Source organism: Metarhizium album (genome assembly GCF_000804445.1).
Source record: "Metarhizium album ARSEF 1941 chromosome Unknown scaffold_7, whole genome shotgun sequence".
Taxonomy (NCBI): Eukaryota; Fungi; Ascomycota; class Sordariomycetes; order Hypocreales; family Clavicipitaceae; genus Metarhizium; species Metarhizium album.
The window spans coordinates 540854-559715 of NW_024467581.1; the positions used below are offsets into that span (position 1 = coordinate 540854).

The following is an 18862-nucleotide window of genomic DNA, read 5'->3' on the forward strand; positions in this document are numbered from 1 at the left end:
AAGTCAAGCATAATGTTTAGAAATAGGGCCAGGAACCCTGCTAGCAATCTCTTGCATTGGTTTAAGAGGGAGAAAAAAAAAAACCAAAAAAACTTATGCGGAACTCGAGGTCAACAAAGCCTCGCCCACAGGTACGGTACTCATTGAAGACTTCAAGTCCCCTCTCCTTGGCTAATCCATCCAGATGGGGGAGTACAATATGGCAAGCTGCGCTGGGCTCGACAGCCCGGCGTGAAATGGAGGTGGTACCCGGACGTGTGTCTGCGACGTGTGTATATCGGAGTCTCCGTTCCGGAGAGCATGAAGTTGCACATGACAGGGGCGCGTGCGGAAAATCATACTCTGAAGGGCCCGGCAAAGCGTTTCCACGAGAAGAAAAAGTGACGAGTAAAAGTAAAAAGGTGGCAACTCGTAAATGAGCATGAAACGGCACTTTCATTTGATAAAAAAAAAGGGGTATCAAAGTTTACATCAGGAGAGACAGTCGGCGCATCACTACATTACCACATTGATACATTGCTACACGTGTCAGACATAGACTTCTGCACCAAGTCTGACCACTTGACGGGGCGTTTAATATCGACCTTCATGCCACGAGTGCGGGCCCCTGCCATCACGGCCCGCGGGAGTCAAAATCAGGCGACTTTTCTTGTCCCCTTCTGACGTGTGTTCCGCGTCCCAGTCTCCCAAGATGGATTGATTCGCTCTGTCGTCTGGTTCCATCTGGGCATACGTCGCCTGGCCCCCGAATTCAGCCGTACTTGGGGACATTACTCGCGCCTGCTCCCGGACGCATGACTTGCAGCATCTCTTGTCGATGCCTGCTTGATTCCCAGACTCTCCCAGGCGCTCCCGGTGATTTTGAATGTTTAGTCCAATCTTTTCCAAGCTCAATTTAGGCTCTTTCCATCAGAAAAGAGTCAATCGACCACGCCAATTCTCGACGGGCCCATTAAACACACATGCGCGGAAAAGTGATGATGCATACACAATAGTCTGGATTCGGACCGACGCTCCATTTATACAAATTTAGTATTCGGTGTTGCTTGCGTCTTTTCATTTTCATCGGCGTCCTGGTGCCCGCCTTGTTGTATATCTATCTGTGCGTGGTTTGCTTCCAGTCAAGTGTATTTTGAAAAGGGCAAAAAAAGTGTATTATTCAAAGCTATTAGCGTAAAGGATTACATGACAGGCGGGCAGTTGTGTGGCTGAGAAAAAAAGAACGTACACTCATTACTTTAAAAAATTGATTTGTAATAACCAGCATATGCATCATTACTTTTCCGTGCATGCGTGCTTAGAGGTCCACTCTTTGACAAAGAAAAAGAGAATCCCTGGGGCCGCAGAACCTGTCAGCACATGGCTCGGTTTCTGTTGCCAAGGCCCAAGAAATGTTCTTATTAATAAGTGAAAAAATTAGCCGAAGAAGAGTTGCGGCTCGATGTCCTACTGGGCGGATGTTGAAAGGCCGCCTTTGTGCCCTCTGCGAGATGCACCAGGGTCCAGCACCGCCAATCCGCACTTGTGCCGACCCTTTGTTTTGCTTGCTGCATGCCGGTTCCGAGCATTATATTCCGCAGGTGGGGAGACAGCATTGGCGTTTTCCCTCCAACGTCCAATGACAACTGCCTCACTTCCCGAACCGCCGTTGTCTATGCTCTAGTCAGACGGGACGGAAGCCGCCTCTGGTGATGCCGCTCGTCCCAGATGATTCGCCGTTGAGATGGAGCAAAAATGCAAAAGTTGCAAAAAAAAAAGAAAAAAAAATTGGAAAAAAAGAGGCGCTCAACTCACACAACTCTCCCCCCATCACGGTACGTCGTCACCCGGCGCGGAGGGCGGGATGCGGATGGCGGAGGGATCCACCCGGAAGGCCCCGATTCCCGAGTTAAGCGAGGTCCACGGGCTCGGTCAGATACGGTAGCCACGGTAACTACGGTACCGTACGCCACGGTGCGTTGGTTGACAGTGACACCTCCGGCGGAGCGCCGGTGGCGGCTACCCGCACTTTTCGAGATAAGCTGCCCGTTTGTAGGTTGTCACCCAAATCGGCGGTACCTGGTGTCAGTACCTGTTGGATTGTTTTTTTAACCAAAGTTGAGCGCTTTCCACAAATTTTCGCGTGGCGCTCGGCATGCATGCATGCATGGCCCTTGTTTAAACTGGTACGTGCCGGGCTGGGCCGTTAGATGATAGATCAATGGCCTCTTGCAGCACTTTGCCGTACTTCTCGCCAGCCTGGTTCATGAATTTCCAGACAGCCCTCGCGCACAGTTACGTGGTATGATGACATCTACTCGCTTTCGCTTATTCACATCTCTTGGTGCCGCGGCGTCCGCTCTCTATTACTTCGTCGTGTCGGCGAATCGCTGATGGGTATCTGATGGTGGCGGTGGAATCCACACCGCCATGCTTATACAGTCCCGTCGCTTTGCCATCTATTTTCGTCTTCTTCACCGCCGAGCCTCGCTTGAGCATTTACCCCCTCCTCTGCCCCAACTGCCTGAACCTCCTGACGGGGATTTTCGAAATGGGCACGCCGACAAACGGTTCGGGGAACTCCAGACTCTCCAGTCCCGTCGTGTACCATCCTCCTTGGCCGACAGTCTGCTTGGCGACGTCGTACCCGGCGCGGATCGCGCCCATGGCACCAATCTTGCTGTACGAGCCGCCTGCCACTGCGACTTGTCCGTGAAACTCGTCGCGGAGCTGCTGGTCAGCCACCATCATGCGGTCGTTGTGGCCTACGAAATGCTGCGGGATGCATCCCTTGGCGAATCTGGACAAGGCGACGCAGGGCGTGTCGGCGGGGATGCCTAGGTGGCGCTCCAGGAGAGATTTGGCCTGCTCGACGGCGTCTGACTCCGAGGGTGGAGGGGCGCCAGAGTCGTAGTAGTGCCCGCCCATGAGTACGAACAGCTTCGTACCTTCAGGCTCGTCGGGCGACGCGGCGCCGCCGACGTCGGAGTCGTAGAAGACACCGAGGGCACGCTCGGTGTTGTGCTCGCGGCTGACGGAGCGAGGGATCAGGTAGCCGAAGCCGCGGGGCTTCATGTGCTTCTTGGGGTACCACATGTTGACGGTCATGATGGACACGGAGTGCGTTTCGGCGAGGCTGGGCAGCTTGGAGGCGGTGATGCGGGACAGGTCCTGGCTTGCGATGGTAGATATGACGCGATCGTGAGGAGTGGACGTTTTGTTGTCCAAGTCTTGTTGCGCTTCGTCGGCCCAGTTGCCGGTCGTGACCTGTTGAACAAGGCTCAGCTCAGATTTCAAGCCCGACCAAAAGTGTAGTCAAGTCCCGACAACCAAAAAAAAAAGAAAAAAAAAGAAAAAAAAAGAAAAAAAAGGAAAAGAAGGGAACAAAAGGGAACAAAAAAAACTTACATTGACCTTTGCAGTCTCCGCATCGTAGCTTATATCCCGCACCGGATGGCCCTTCTTAATCTCTACATTGGGCGTTGCTTCCAGCACATCTGCCAACGCCCTGGGCAGGCTATCCATTCCCGCCTCGCCAAAGTGTAACAAGGCGCCGCGAGCCTTGAGTGCCATGCTGCGAATCTGCGGATCCTGCGATAGCTCACTCATAAACGTCTGCTCCCTCACGGTCATCTGTCTCAGATCCGAGCCCATGTTTGGCAGGTAGTATGCCCAGTAGAAGCGATCAAACACCGATCTGGCACTCAGCCTGTCAATGTCACCGCCGTATATCCCGTGGATCATGGCAGACGCGACGTTGTCCGCGATGGCGCGGCTGCCGCTGATTTCGTACAGCCATGCCGACACGGACAAGTCCTTGAGGGGAACCGCGCGGCTGTGCATGCGGCGCAGGAGGAAGCCCAGCCCACTCGGGATGGAATGGAGGAAAAGCGGCTCGCGGAAGAAGTCGACGAAACTGCCGGCCGGGGGAAGCGCGACGAGATGGTCCGGGTAGTAGATGTAGCGTGGTTGATCGGGCGGCGTGAAGATCTTGAGGCCAAGATCGAGAGCCTGTTGGGCGAGCGAACAATGAGTTAGCCACGCCATTCTTGGAGCCAGAGTCGAGCTGCGCCATCTTACCAGGTCGTATAGCACGAGATCGTCAAACTTCCACGTACTCAGATGATTCGACGACAACGTCCTCGGGCCCCTCTCAAAACTAACCGTCCCCTTGACACCCTCGACGTCGACCGGCACGCGATCGGTTCGGATCCATCCGCCGAGCCGGTCACTCCCCTCGTACAGCGTAATCTTGGCCGTGGACGGCAGCTGCTTGGCGAGATAGTACGCTGTCGAGAGGCCTGTCAAGCCTCCCCCGATGACGGCAATGTCCCCCTTGTTGTTTTTGTTGTGCGTCGCGTACGTTCTTCGATCGGGCGATGCAGTTGAGCGACACGCGGGCGCGGCATGGTTCGGCACGCACCCGCCGCAGCGTCGACCTGGATATCGAGAATTCGACTTTGGCGACGGTGGTGACCATGTGCCCACGCTGCTCAGACAGCGCAATGGGGAGCTTCGCGTGATGCTGGTCCTGGTGCAGCCCCGGGAGGCCGATGCCAGAGATAGAAGCGCCATAGCAGCGTCTTCTGCCCGTTTCCGACCCATCCCTGTGGTGTGTACGACTTCAATTGCTCATGACGGATGTGAGTTGCGAGGTTGAGCGCGGTGGGCCGATCCGGGTCGAGCTCGGGTGACGTCCTTCTTTGCTGACGCACGACCGGGCGGTTCCGCACTGAGGCATCGAGGAGGAACCGCCAGTTGACCGCCTCTCCTTACCCAGCGACATGCATCGACCAGACACGTTTTTTGTCGACTTTGTAGTTACACGTCACAGGCGGACTGAGCTGACCAGATGGATGCCTGCCTACACATGATGAAGATCATTTAGAGCTGTGGATGGATGCGATGGAACACCAGGCATTAAAACGTATGTGTAGACAGCACTAGAGAAGCTGTAGTCTATTGATTTCCCATTCCCCTTCCTCCTTCGTGACCAACAGCTCATTCATTTTTTACTTGAGCTGTGCGCCAGAAACTTCCAAGAGTCACAACCCCGTCACTCCACCACCGCCACCCATTGCTGCGTGCTGCCCTCGCAAGGACATGAGATATCTCGAGAATCCTCGCCGCCCCCAAACAATAAAACGCCTTCCATGCCCTTTCGTCGTGACAGTAACATACGTCCACACCAATAATGTACACGGCCCCCAGCACAATACTCTCTGGATAAGTCGCTTCGCTTCTTTTCTTTTATTTTCAGGGTCACTTCGCAAAAGCCTCCCCTAGTCTTTCCCTTTGGACGGTTTCTCATGCTCCCCGACAGCACTTATCCGATAAACTCGGCACCCTGAGCTGTTTGGTCGGTTGTCGTCTCGTCGGGCTTTACAAGTTCTGTCGGGCCACCTTCTTCCACAAACTTCCTCTCGCTCACGTGCCCGTTGGATGAATCAGCAGTCCAGACCTTATCTTTGAAACCGCCTTGCTGACCTTCTTCGTGCGCAAAAGCACAGGTAGGGTTCATGCAGGGGTTGAACTTGCATTTCGTCTTGACGTGAGTAAACTTGCAGCCCTCGGTAGTGCAGTTGGCACCGTTGCGACACAGCGGCATGGATGGATGCCTGAATGGACACCGCGGATTTTGGCAATTGGGGAAGAACTTGCAGTCCTGTTCGCCCTGGTGCGCCAGCTTCGTGGCTGGCGAGGGGTGGCGACCGACGCATTTCCAATTCTTACAGGCAGCCCCAAAGCTGCATACATCGCTGACGTCCACAGTCACGCCGGGAGGCGCAGCGGGCGACTGATGGGCAAACTTGCACTCCTTGTTTGTGCAATGCAAGTTGTATTTGCAAAGAGTGTCGTCGGGGTTCGGGGGGTTGCGATTCTCGCCAGACATGTCAACATCTTCCTCACCCTCGGTATTCTCCTTTGATCCGTCGGCTTTGGCCTGTTGGTTACCCCTCCGCTGGTGAGGCTGTTGAACTCTGTCAAACAATGACTTGCCCCGTCGCTGGTTTCCGAACCCTCTATTATGTCCTCCCCCGGCCATCAGCTGCTGTGACAGCTGGTACATCATCTGATGCTGCTGCTCAATCATGGCCACGATATCCATCTCGCTCGGTTGTTGTCCGTTCATCATCCATCCGGTGTTTTGGGGACCCGCAGCCAGACCAGCCTGAAAGTTCGTGGAACGGTTGTTCCGTTGCATACGTCCATGGGCGGCGTTTCGAGGCCCGGATGGTGGGGTGCGACCGTGAGTGTTGATCCTCTCACCGCCGCTACCTCGTACCCGGTGGAGGGCGGTGTCGCTGGTCCGGTCCATGGCTTTTGACAAGTTTCCGAGCATTCGCCTGTCTCTACCACCTCGGAAATTTCCATTGCGCATCGAGCGGGGGCCAGTAGGGCTACACATGTATGTGAGTTAGATGTCTCGAATAGCATAACCAGGGCGACAACAACAAGGGCTGAGCGGATTCTGTACTTACGCATTCAGTTCTGAAATATCATGGACATTCATATCCGTGTCCATGTCTGCCCCTTCTTGACCCATGCCATGCGATGCGGCTTCTCGGGTATCTCCATGAGAACTCGGGCCGGCGTTCAACTGCGCATTCAGCAGGCCAACCTGTTCAAAGAGCCATCTTGAAAAGTCGTGCACGGTAGTATCATCGGCAGGGAGTTGCAATAGGTCGGTTGAAAGGTCTGCAGCAATCTGACCCTGGGTTTTGCCGTTGACGAGCATGAGAACAATGTACTCGGAAAGGTTTGCAGAGTCATCGGAGCCAGTATGCCATCCCACCTCGATGAGCTTAGGTTTGATGGCGGCATAGAGCGCATCCGCCAGAGGAGTGTTCAGGCTAACTTCGACCGACATATTCGATGTTTCAAGAGCGTGCAGGGAGTCGTGGTGATAGAGGTGAAGGTGAGTGTCGTTGCGATACGCCGGTGGCGGCGTCGACTCCGGTGTCTGATATATAGACGCGTCGGTTGAGGTTTTCCTTTGCTCAATTTCGTCGCCGGGTTGAGATTGACCTTGCTATCACTGCGAAGGGTAAGTTGGAGTGCTTCACTTCACACTGCCAATCATTCACGCCGAGAGCGCGGGTGTTGCAGAACAAAGAATGGTCGAGGCGAAGATATTAGATCGATGCTGCAATCACAGAACTGAGGCAACATGAGAGAAAAAGGTGGAGTACTTGCGATGGATCACGTGATGCTTCCTTCTCTCCCTGGCCATGGCTGCATGCAACTGCTGTGCAGCTGGTTGAAGCACCAGTCAGTGACCACAATCGCCCACTTGATTGCGTACTTGAAGTAAGAAGGCGGGCTTTATTCTAACAGTTTTGAGGCTCTGACCACTAGTCCGGCGTAACCTATCTCCTTACCTTGGTAGGTGCTCAAGGAGAGAGTATCTAGATGCATCCATCCATCATCCATGATTAGCAATCACCACGCACCCCGTTAATGAATCACGTGACTGATTAGTCATTGACAAGATCGCCGCGGACGTGTGATCAACAAGTCCAAAAATGTGATATATGAGCAATGATGTATCAAGCCAAGGGTGAATGACGGGACAGTGCATTGTTGATCGACCGCTACGAAGCGCCAGAGCCATGCAACCGGCCCCTTTGTGTTTCACTCAACCGTCATGACAAGTGATGAGGGCAGTGCAACTTGGCCACGGTTTGTCGTTTGTCGGGGACTAAAAGGTTGCGGATTTGAATGGGGCAAAGTTACATGAGAATGTTCTGAGAGCGTCCTGACAATGTCAGCCACGCTGCCACAGTGGCAATTGATCATGGATCCAACCGGAGAATATGGCCGAGGCCGAAAGTCACCAGAGAATGATGACGAGTGCAGAATATCTGCACAACGTGCATACTCTGTGCAAACAGGTGCATTGAGCCGCTGTGCAGGGAACGGACTTGAGCCGATCAAGAACAACAGGCAGCTCTGCGCCAAGCAAGTTTGATTCAATGTTGTCGATTGTTTGGCGGTACGGGAGACTCGGGAGTCGGGAGTCTGGACATCTGGCACGTGAACAATAACCCTCGGCAGATTAAATTGAATCTGCATACGTATTAGCAAAAGTTAAAACAGTTGGACTTCAACCCAAAAACCACTAGCACCCTGCTAGTAAGTTAAGTAGGTACCTAGTACTTGACCAGCACAGTTGGGAAGGAGCTGCTCACGGCCGTGTCCACACAAGGCAGGAGGAGGGTGCGCCTTGTCGTTTTGGCCAGGATTTCTCGAGTCTCGACTCTTGACTCTCATTTTGTTTCTGCGCCCTGGGCCTTTCCCGTCTGCACCAATGCCATAAACAAGCAAACAACCTTAGCTTCATCTTGCTTCGCCCTCGACGTAATTTTCCCTCCACTTCCTCCATACTGGGCCGACGCAATGGTTCCAAGAGACCCGACGACCAGGGATTCACTAGTAAAATGTCCTAGCGCCAACGGGGTTGGGTTCGGCCGACGTTGACACTTGTGCTAGCTGAGAATCATATCATCATTATCCCGTCTATCGCCCTTTTGCAATTACAGACCGAGTACTCCGTACTCCGCACCATTGGTAACTACAGTTGATGCGGACCCCAACGTCGCTCGGTACTTCTCACTTCCAGGTCTGGTGCTGCGCCGCCTCCGTCAATGCCAACCCAACCATATACATGCGATGACTCCCCCGGAGTTAGCCTTGGTCATACGTTATATCTTCCCTTCTTCACTTATCCTGAATGGGCGCTCCAAGTCGGGCACTTAACTCGTGGTACTTGCGTCACTCGTCTCGAATCTCGATTCACCCAAGTCAGATTTAAAAGGTGACCAGAATCCGTTCTCCTCATTTCTGCTAATATCACACTCGGCTTGGTCTCACATGCATTGAATGATTCTCATCATCTGCCTGGAAAAGCCCCTCGTTCTCAACAGCCGTCATGGGTGTCCTTGAAGTCGTCGCAGAGCAACTGTCTGCAAAGCTCATCTTCTCCTTTCTCCTTTTTGCCCTTGTACTTCGTGGCCTGATTCGACGTTTCGACCAACATCGCCGAATCAAACACCTTGGAAATTACGGCAAGGACATGGGAACCTGGGTTCCATTGGGTTCGTTGGCCTGCCTTACAACATCTTCCGCTTTGTCAGTCTAACCACCAATAGGCCTCGATATAATTTGGACAGGTATCCGCGCGACGAGGATGCATAACAGCCTGGAACTCTGGCGCGATCAGTTCTTCAAGCGCAACAAGTGCAACACGGTTGAGGCTCGCATTGTTACTGAACGCCTCATCTTCACCATTGACCCGGAAAATATCAAGGCCCTCCTAGCAACGCAATTTTCTGATTTTGGCAAAGGAGAGCCCTTTCGCCGAGAATGGAGCGAGTTTCTGGGGGATGGTATCTTCACAACCGATGGCGCCATGTGGCACAACAGTCGGCAGATGTTAAGACCCCAGTTCACAAGGGATCGTGTCAGCGATCTTGATTGCTTCGAGGCACACGTGGATACTCTTTTCAGAGCCATGGCAAACGGAGGTGCTTTACAAGGAGAGAACCAATTGGTAGATATGAACAAGGTCAATGGACGCGTCGTTGACATTGCCGATTTGTTTTATCGATATACCTTAGATGTTGCCACTGACTTCCTCCTTGGAGCCGACGTCAAGTCGATGAGGTACGGCAGCTTTCCCTGCAAACTAAAATGTTCTCTCTGCGATTGCTCCCATAACTTCAAAAGAAACCATTTCTTGTTGCCCTACTGACATGGATGAAAAGCACTCCAAAGCAGCCATTCGCCGAAGCCTTCAATAATGCCCAGCGCTTCCAAAACATGGCCTCGCGTGCCGGCGGGCTCCGCTGGATGATTCCAAAATGGCAATATCGTGCTGATCTCCGCGTCATCAACACCTTCGTCGGGCGCTTCATCGACCTAGCACTGCAAATGGCCCCCGAAGAACTTGAGTCCAAGAGCAAGGCCGATAAGGGCTATACCTTTCTCCATGAACTTGCTAGATTTACTCGCGACCCCAAGGTTATCCGGGACCAGGTCATTGCCGTCTTACTTGCAGGTCGCGACACCACTGCTGCAACACTATCTTGGGCCATCTACGAGCTGGCTCGCCACCCTGAATGTTTTGCCAAGATGCGTCGTGAAATTATCGAGGTTGTCGGCCCGAACAAGCCACCAACTTACGCACATCTCAAGAACATGCCTTACATGAAGGCTGTCATCAATGAAACGCTTCGCCTCTACCCTGTTGTGCCGTTCAATGTTCGCCTCGCCCTCAAGGACTGCACCCTCCCCCGTGGCGGTGGACCCCAAGGGACGGAACCCCTTCCCGTTCTCAAAGACACAAAGGTCGCCTACTCGACTCTTGTTATGCAGCGCCGCCCGGACCTGTATCCTCCTGTGTCGGAGACCTTTGCCGACCCTGCTCTATTCAGCCCCGAGCGTTGGACAACCTGGCACCCGCAGCCGCATCAGTACATACCCTTCAATGCTGGCCCCCGTATCTGCATAGGTCAGCAGTTTGCTCTCACAGAAATGAGCTACGTTCTCGTTAGGATGCTACAGCGTTTCGATCGTCTAGATAACCACATGTTTGCGCTTGATGTGAATAAACCCGTGCTGAGAGCAGACGTCGTTTTGTCGCCGGGACAAGGAGTGCGCGTGGCGTTTTGGGAAGCCCGAAACGCCAAGACGGAATGATTTGAGGAATGAATGCGAAACGAAGCAAAATAGTCTAGTCAACTTCAAGCCTGATGGCATTTTTCGGCTGGGGTAATGATAGCAATGAATTTCATGGTTCAGAGGCAAATATTTTCAGATACAATGATCTCTTTTGAAAGCTAGCCAGTGCCATTTTACTTGTTGCCGAAACTATGCAGTACAGCCTGGCCGAATCTCTTTATAGCCTCATCCATGCTCTCTGCACTGGCAGCCGCAAATGTGGCGCGGAAGAACAACCCCGGCATTGGCTTCTCCTTTTCAGCCAAGAACCAAGACCCTCGCGCGACGAGGACGCCGCCGTCGATGCACGAGTCAAATATCTCTTCTTCGACTTCGACGAGGGACTTGGTCGCGGCATAGGGGTGCTTGGCGTAGTCCACGTGCAGCCACAACTACAATGCTCGTTTCAGTGTGCTTGTTCAACCCCGGAGGCAAGGGTGGAAATAAATGCACTTACAAACATGCCAGCGGCCGGCGGAGTCCAGGACACAATTTCCTGTGGCAAGTGCTTTTCGCATGCAGCGAGAAGAGCATCCCTTCTCTTGGTATACTGCATGCGCAGATTCATCAGCCACCGGAGGTAGCCTTCGTGGCCCCACGTTTCATCGAGAAGCTTGTACAAAATGATTTGGGAGAAGCCGCTGGGACCTTGGCTGGCCACCTCGGCATGACGCTGGTACCGCTCGATGATTTGCTCCGAGCCAACTACCCAACCGAGTCGTGAGCCGGGCACGAGCACTTTGGAGACGGAGTCCATGCGCAGAACACGACCGTCGATGTCCATGCTGACGTACGTCGGGATCAGGGACGATACAAATTCCTCCACAGTGCTGGGGGGAGAAACCCCGGGCTGGTTGCGGCCGGTGTAAGGCTGCATCTGAAGGAAGTAGTACGGCTCATCTTCAATGATGAAAACGTCGTGCTTCTGACAGACGCAGTAAATGGCCTTTCTCCTCCCAGCGCCCTGCGTAGCACCCGTCGGGTTCTGACCCGAGGGGACGGTGTACAAGAGATGGGGCTTTCTGGCGCCGCGCTCCTTGGCGTCCCAGTTGGTGAGGAGCATGTCCATGGCCTCTGGTACGAGGCCCTCATCATCGATGGGGGAGCCGAAAACTTTGATGCCGAGAGGGATAACGGTCTCCAGGGCGGTTGAGAAGCTAAAGTCCTCGGTCAGAACGGAATCGCCTCGGTCCCTGTCGCAGAACATTCGAAAGGCCTGCTCCAGCGCGCCGGTGCTACCAATGGTCTGGCAGATGCGCCAGTCTGCATAGGGGGGGTTACACACAATCTCGGTGTGCTCGGTGAGGAAGCGCATCATCTGCGCTGAGCCAGTAGACTGGCCGTAGTTGAGGGCAATGGATAGGTCGTAAACAGCGTCGTGGTCACGCACATCGTATTTTCCAATGGTGACGGTCTGCCCGTTTTCCAGTGTTTCCCGTTCCGAGAAGTGAGGGGCCACGGGTACTTTCATGGAGAGTTCAGCAAAGGGGAAGGTCTCGCTAGAAGGCAGGCCGCCGCCAAGGGAGATGAGGCCTGGCTTCTTCAGATGCTTTGCTGCTAGCTTGAGGGTGCACGGCTGGCGTCCCAGGCTTTCCTTGCTGAGATGGCCTGTTGGGGGACCGTGTAAGTGAAGTGGAGCCGGATTTGCACGAGAAATAGAGGGTTGAGGGTTTACATACTTTCCCAGCGCCTCGCCTTTGGTTTGCCGGTTTGCTTATTTGCATGTTAGCAACAAGGTGTCTTGTGGGCTGTACGTGCTTGTGTAAAGGCGTGAGGTTCGGTAGGTGCTGGGTGACGACTGGGTGCCATGGCCACTTACCGGTCCCTTCCACATATCACTGTCTGAAGCAGCTGCAACACCGGCGACGAGCTTTCCGGCCTTGGCCCTTCTAGCCAATATGACGTCGATGACGGATGGGCTTGACGTGGTTCCATTCTTGGACCCGTTCAGGGCAGTAGCAGCGGCGTGGCTGCTGAGGTCATTGAAATCCGGGGGAGCGGGCTGTGATTGGTCGTCATGGCCATCCACGGTTTTGTGGGGTGTTGCTACCGGCATGTTGGTTTGGGCAAGCCAACAAGTTGAGAGCGAGACGGAGAGACAGAATGTGTGTGCGTGTGCGCGTGTGTGTACGTGTGTGTGTGCGTCTATGTCTGATGGATTCGTAGCCTAGTTGAGTAGAATGCCAACTTGAGCGTGTAAAAAGAGAGTCATTCAGAAGCTTGAAGACACAAGTATGCCAACTGTTGAACACGGGAAAACAACCAGTTGGCATTCAGGCATGGGGGAGGAAAGTGTGTCTGGTGCAAGTTCCAAATTCCAAGTGCCAAGGAGTACTGAGTGCAGTTCGGAGGTCACGGCGCCAAGACTCCGGGGGTCCAGGCGCGCCATGTTCAGGATGGCAGGCTGGCCCCGGCGTCCACGTCGGCAGGGGCCACCGATCCTAGCCGCAATTATCCACTGAATCAGCGGCCTTGATGGACTGCCAGGAGCGGAGCAGGGCGTCAATGGTTGGATCCAGATGGCAACGGGGGAGGCCGGTGCAGGGTCACCTGGTCTGTCGTATTACGCTCTGAAGGCATGCGCAGCTTGCCCGAGCAGAGCTCTGTGTAGCGGTACTACGACGGAGTATGACTACTCAGGTAACTACTCCGTACTCCGTACTCCGCACTCTTATTGCTCCCCAGTCCTGACTGATAGATAGATACTTAGGTAATCTTGATGTGCAGGTGGCTGCCGGATTCCGACTTGGGATGCGCCGCGCTATGCACAGACATAATACTGGAATATTGCATGCAGAAATTGGGACCATAACAATCCGTAATCTACTCCGTCTGCCCCTAAGAAACAGTCCTCCGCGCAAAAAGCAATATCCGGACTGCTGTTACCTGGGGACTTGACAAGTTACTAGGTACTTAAGTGCTCAGTACCGACCCGCCGAGTATCACGGAGTGCGTATTGACCCTTACGTAACCGCCCTGCGCCACTCGCGTCGCCCGCCCCGCTCTGCTCTGTTCCGACACATCGCAACTCCGTAGCTCGGGGTCGAAGAAGCTCGTTGCTTGCAAACAAACAGCCATTCATGCAATTGCTCCATATCTGCACCTTCATTCCCAGCTCGTCCCCAGAAAACCAGCAAGGCTCCTCAGTCAATGGTGCGGAACCCTGCCTCGACCAATGGGACCCCATCCACGGACATGGGCAGCAAAGCGCGATAGCCTCACCGTCGTCCTCAAGCCCTACGCACATGGTGGCCCGCCGAGGAGATTGCGGCCATAATGTATTGGCCCATTGGAACTCCACGCATCTATGCCACCAGCAGCGGCCGCTCTCCTAATCTCAACCTTTTTGTGTCCTATGACGGCCTCCAGCAGCCCGACGCATGCAGTTCTCCGTCATCCCTAGGCCAAGATGGACAGGCCCGAGCTGCGGCATCACCCGTTGCTGGACTCGACGACGACGACGACTTCTTTCAACCACCGCCCGCCCCGTTGGCGCCAGCCACGCCGGCTGCCCAGCCCATCCTGGGAGACGACCTATTCTCTTCAGCAAAGAGTTCTTCGCCGTCGACTGGCTGGAGCAAGAAAGCCGCAGTTCCACTGAAAGATCCCGTACTCGCCCTAGCCCTTACCCGCACTGGTCACATGTTTGGCGTCGTCACGCCGACAAGTATTACCCTGTGGCAAACCAAGGTCAGGTCACCCTCTCTTTCACTTTCCTGGACAGGTCATAGTGATGGCCTACATACTAATATGTTGTAGCCTACTGTTATACTTGCAGTCGTCGTGCGATCCCGATCTTCTATCCAATCCTACGGAACCAATGTCGACCTCCTGTTACGTCCAGACTCCGCGATTCTGGTGGTTCACACCTCCGAGGGATACCTCATCACCTACTCGATAGCTACCGATGGCGAGTCGTGTGTCTACAAGCCCCAATTTCCAAACCACCACAATATCCAACGGCGAAAACAAAGTCTCATTGGGCCTCAAGCGGCGCTGAGGGGAGACCAAATTCTCTGGGGCCCAGGAGAAGGCTCTGGGGTTCGTGACGTCAGCGTGCGATTCCGAATGGTGATCAAGATTGATGCTGGCATTGAAAGTGTCTTGGCGCTAGATGACGAACTGGTCGTGGCGACAAGGAAGCCCGCTGCTGTTCAATGCATCCGATGGGCGCCGGACAGCACAGGCAACCAAACGAGAACCGAGATAATCAGCAAGATGGGGTGGGTTGAGAATAAGACATCTATATTGGAGATGAAATACGACAGACCCATGAATTTAGCGACTTGGATCACCAGCGATGGGCGAGCATACGCCGTGCAAAGACAACATTTGAAGGGGGACACGGACTCTGAAAGTGCCGACACAAAGCGTTTATTCCAAGGCTACTGCTTTCACATTCCCCATACCTCTGCGAGTCATGCTGTCAAGGCTGTTATAAATGCCCGATTCTCACTCATTGCGGCAGGTTGTGCCGACGGCACAGTCTTCGTCTACTCGGTTCGAGATTACTCGGGGAATATCGTCCTCTCACATAAGCACAAAATTCCCGTATCAAACGCTGTTGCCGGAGCTTTCACTTCCCTGTGCTACTCTCCTGACGGATACTGCCTTTTTGCTGGATTCGAAAAAGGATGGTCGACGTGGAGTATGTTTGGCAAACTGGGCAGCAATAGTTTTGGGTGCGATGCGGGCATTTCCGACGGAAACGACGAGCAGTGGCTCACCGGAGTATCGTCAGCTCTGTGGATCGGAGGTGGTTCCGAAATCTTGCTTGCAGGCCCTCGACACGAGGCCATCTGGAGTCTAGAGATGGCCAAGAATGCAGTCACGGGCTGTTACAACGAAGCAAACGTCTTTCGGACCGTCCTTCAGACCCCGTCTGCGGTAATGGTGTACAGAGGATATGACCTCCCCGATATGACCAGCATTTCGGCCGAGCCCTTCCTGTGGCACACGGCCAGGATACCCCCAACATATTTGTTGAATCAATGGCCCATCCGCCAGACAGTTATATCTTCTGACGGAAGATACGTCGCAGTTGCCGGACGCCGCGGCCTTGCACATTACAGCGTCAACAGCGGACGATGGAAGACATTTACCACTGAAGCCATGGAGAACGACTTTCAGGTCCGAGGTGGCATGTGTTGGCACCAGCATATTCTCGTCGCCGCAGTTGAGAGCAACAGAAGCTACGAGCTGCGTCTCTTCTCGCGAGAGACCCCCCTCGACACGTCTCATGTTGTGTACCGCCAGCAGATACCCGCACCAGTTGTGCTCGTGACTACGTCTGGTGAAGATTCTCTTCTTGTTTACACGTATGAGAATATTTTGTACCATTTCATATTTACCCCATGGGCGGATTCTGTTGGTCTCGTTCAGGTGGGACAGATTGCGTTTCACGGCATAGTGCGATCCCCTGCCAGGGTTCGGGGGCTCAGCTGGATATTACCCGGATCTCAAATCACAGACGGGGACCCTTCTCACGACGTGGCTGTAGCGTCTGTGATATTCTTGGTGGATGGGAAACTGGTTCTTCTGAGCCCCTCACTCAACGAGGAAGGCCAGTTGAAGTACGATATGCGTATCATTGCGCAAAACGTCGAGTATCATGCCAGCATGAGAGACCAGCCGCTGCTGAACGCGGCCCATTTGTCGGACGAGCCGTCACTCAGACGTGGGCCCCCAATATTAAAAGACTCACTATGGGTATTCGACGGCATGGAGGTCAAGGCATGGACTAATATCAACGAACTGCTGGACGGTGCTTCGACAGACGGCGGCAAAGACTTTCCGGCTCCCGCATCTGTTCCTGTGGATTTTTATCCCCTGTCGGTTCTCCCGGAGAAGGGCATCATACTGGGGGTTGAATCAGACTTGGTGCAAAGGCGAGACGTCACCTTTTCATTTTTCCATTTCGCCATCAGGGTAAGTGGACCCCAGAAGCGTCTTGCTCGGGAGGCGAGGAGAGGCTGACGTTTATCCAGACACACCTGTTTCTGCCCGAGATTTTGCGCTTTTACCTGCGACAAGGCAGAACGACTGAAGCAGGGGAGCTATGTGAACAGTACCAAAGTTTGGAGTACTTGTCGCACGGACTGGAGATCTTGCTTCATCGTGTCCTAGACGAAGAAGCAGATACATGCCCGAAGCCCGAGGAGGCTGTCCTCCCTCGAGTGCTTTCTCTTTTGTCATCGTCATGCAAGGAGTATCTAGACGTGGTGCTACAGTGCACCCGAAAAACAGAGGTGCGGCAATGGAAGACATTGTTTGCGTACCTTCCCCCAGCGCAAGAGCTGTTTGAGGAGTCGCTGCAACGAGGCTCGCTCAAAACCGCAGGCGGCTACCTGATTGTCCTGCACACACTCGAGGAATTCCAGTCACTGACTGGCCAGTCGGTCCGCGTCCTATCGAGGGCAATCCAAGAGGGAGACTGGGAGCTGTGCAAAGAGCTAGCCCGCTTCTTGGCGGCGATGGATGAGACGGGAGCGGCGCTCAAGGAAGTCATGGACATGGTAGACACGGGACAGAAGCAAGGACCGGCTCCCCAGGAGATTGCGAGCCGGTTGCTGATGCCGGGTTCTAGGATTGCCAATGGCCTTGGCAGAGGTATTATGAGCGACGAAGAGGAAACAGAGTCTGATTTGCCGTCGGCCAGCGACGCATCCAGTATTGAATCGGCGGCGAGTCATTTGAACGGATCCAGGTCACCGTGAGTGCGGAGGCGAGCATACAATTAACGCAGGCGTGTGCAAATGCACGGACAGGAGGAGGCGGGCTTAGCTGTAGCTAGACGGAGGTCATTTTTTGGATGGCAGCGTTAGAAGACTGGCGGGAATAGCATTCTTGGTCGATGGCAGTGTGGCGGAATGTCGTCGCCTGCGGGTGGCTTCCAAGGTGCCTCGCGAGTCACGAGTCACTGGCACAATGCCAAGTCACGTTATCGCACCAATCAGCCCCCACACTCAGCACGAAATCACCTCCCAAATCCCAACGTCGACGCATTCCGGCCACGGTCGGCCTCACGTACAACATTGAAGCTCGCCGGTAGCCGGTCCGCGCAGAATGATGGAAGACTACGTCAGTGAGTCCGACAGTGACTACACGAGTTATTGGCGAGACTGGGTATGTGACCATGCACCCCCGCCAGCCTCCGGCAAAACCTCTTCTCTCCGTCTGGATTCAATATCCCAGAGGCCACCCGGCCGCCGGGTCGAAGGCGTGCAATTGAAAGGCAAGGAGACCTTGCTGACCGTGCAAAAAAACAACCACACACACACAAGCAACAGTTCATCTCATCCCGTGGCAACGAATACTTTTGCGAAATCGACGAAGACTACCTCACCGACCGGTTCAACCTGACGGGGCTCAACACAGAAGTGCAGTACTACCAGTACGCGCTGGACCTGGTGACAGACGTCTTCGACCTCGACTGCGACGACGAGATGCGCGAGACCATCGAGAAGTCGGCGAGGCATCTGTACGGCCTAGTACACGCGAGGTACATCGTCACGACGCGGGGTCTGACAAAGATGGTGCGAACCAGCTATCCCGCCCGGAAAAGGTGACTGACTGACACGGGCGCATCCGACGACCCAGCTGGACAAGTACAAAAAGGCCGAGTTCGGGAAGTGCCCGCGCGTAAACTGCCACTCGCACCCGCTGCTGCCCATGGGCCTGAGCGACGTGCCCAACGTCAAGCCCGTCCGGCTCTTCTGCGCGCGGTGCGAGGACATCTACAACCCCAAGTCGAGCCGGCACGCGACCATTGACGGCGCCTACTTTGGCACCTCGTTCCACAACATCATCTTCCAGGTGTACCCGGCGCTGATCCCGACCAAGACGATGGAGCGGTACGTGCCGCGCGTGTACGGGTTCAAGGTGCACGCTTCGGCGGCGCTGGTGCGGTGGCAGTGCGTCAGGCGCGACGAGATGAGGAGGCGCCTGAGGAGGCTGGAGATGGACTCTGGCTTTGGCGCCGAGGACGACGCCGAGGACGACGACGACGACGCCGACGAGGATTTGGACCTGGAGGCCGTCGATGGGCGGGGCGCCATGCCCCTATGAGTACGGACGTGGTTTTGTGACGGGACGCCGCGGCGTCGTGGATGCAGTTTTGGGCCTTGATTGCTGGCGTTTGCAGGGACGGAAGGCAAAGGGG

General features: G+C 54.5%; 6 protein-coding genes across 6 annotated transcripts; 3 read left to right on the forward strand and 3 right to left on the reverse strand.

The window, feature by feature from the left end:
- Nucleotides 1-2478: 2478 nt before the first annotated feature.
- MAM_03627 (protoporphyrinogen oxidase) lies at nt 2479-4554 on the reverse strand (the record flags this gene model as incomplete). Its single annotated transcript, XM_040822426.1, has 3 exons — nt 2479-3246; nt 3388-3990; nt 4060-4554. The coding sequence occupies 3 exons, from the start codon at nt 4552-4554 to the stop codon at nt 2479-2481; spliced, it is 1866 nt and encodes a 621-aa protein (XP_040679569.1).
- Nucleotides 4555-5305: 751 nt separating this feature from the next.
- On the reverse strand, nt 5306-6850 carry MAM_03628 (nuclear polyadenylated RNA-binding protein Nab2; the record flags this gene model as incomplete). The annotated part of the gene is made up of 2 exons (XM_040822427.1): nt 5306-6380; nt 6462-6850. 2 exons carry the CDS (start codon nt 6848-6850, stop codon nt 5306-5308), a joined length of 1464 nt encoding a protein of 487 aa, XP_040679570.1.
- A 2061-nt stretch (nt 6851-8911) lies between these two features.
- MAM_03629 (cytochrome P450 52A11) lies at nt 8912-10680 on the forward strand (the record flags this gene model as incomplete). Its single annotated transcript, XM_040822428.1, has 3 exons — nt 8912-9077; nt 9132-9645; nt 9747-10680. The coding sequence occupies 3 exons, from the start codon at nt 8912-8914 to the stop codon at nt 10678-10680; spliced, it is 1614 nt and encodes a 537-aa protein (XP_040679571.1).
- A 155-nt stretch (nt 10681-10835) lies between these two features.
- MAM_03630 (Pyridoxal phosphate-dependent transferase, major domain protein) lies at nt 10836-12757 on the reverse strand (the record flags this gene model as incomplete). The annotated part of the gene is made up of 4 exons (XM_040822429.1): nt 10836-11093; nt 11159-12309; nt 12381-12414; nt 12521-12757. 4 exons carry the CDS (start codon nt 12755-12757, stop codon nt 10836-10838), a joined length of 1680 nt encoding a protein of 559 aa, XP_040679572.1.
- Nucleotides 12758-13977: 1220 nt separating this feature from the next.
- MAM_03631 (DUF1339 domain protein) lies at nt 13978-17417 on the forward strand (the record flags this gene model as incomplete). The annotated part of the gene is made up of 3 exons (XM_040822430.1): nt 13978-14391; nt 14461-16629; nt 16689-17417. 3 exons carry the CDS (start codon nt 13978-13980, stop codon nt 17415-17417), a joined length of 3312 nt encoding a protein of 1103 aa, XP_040679573.1.
- Nucleotides 17418-17766: 349 nt separating this feature from the next.
- Nucleotides 17767-18768, forward strand: MAM_03632 (casein kinase II beta subunit; the record flags this gene model as incomplete). Its single annotated transcript, XM_040822431.1, has 3 exons — nt 17767-17826; nt 17991-18236; nt 18301-18768. The coding sequence occupies 3 exons, from the start codon at nt 17767-17769 to the stop codon at nt 18766-18768; spliced, it is 774 nt and encodes a 257-aa protein (XP_040679574.1).
- Between the last annotated feature and the right edge of the window lie 94 nt (nt 18769-18862).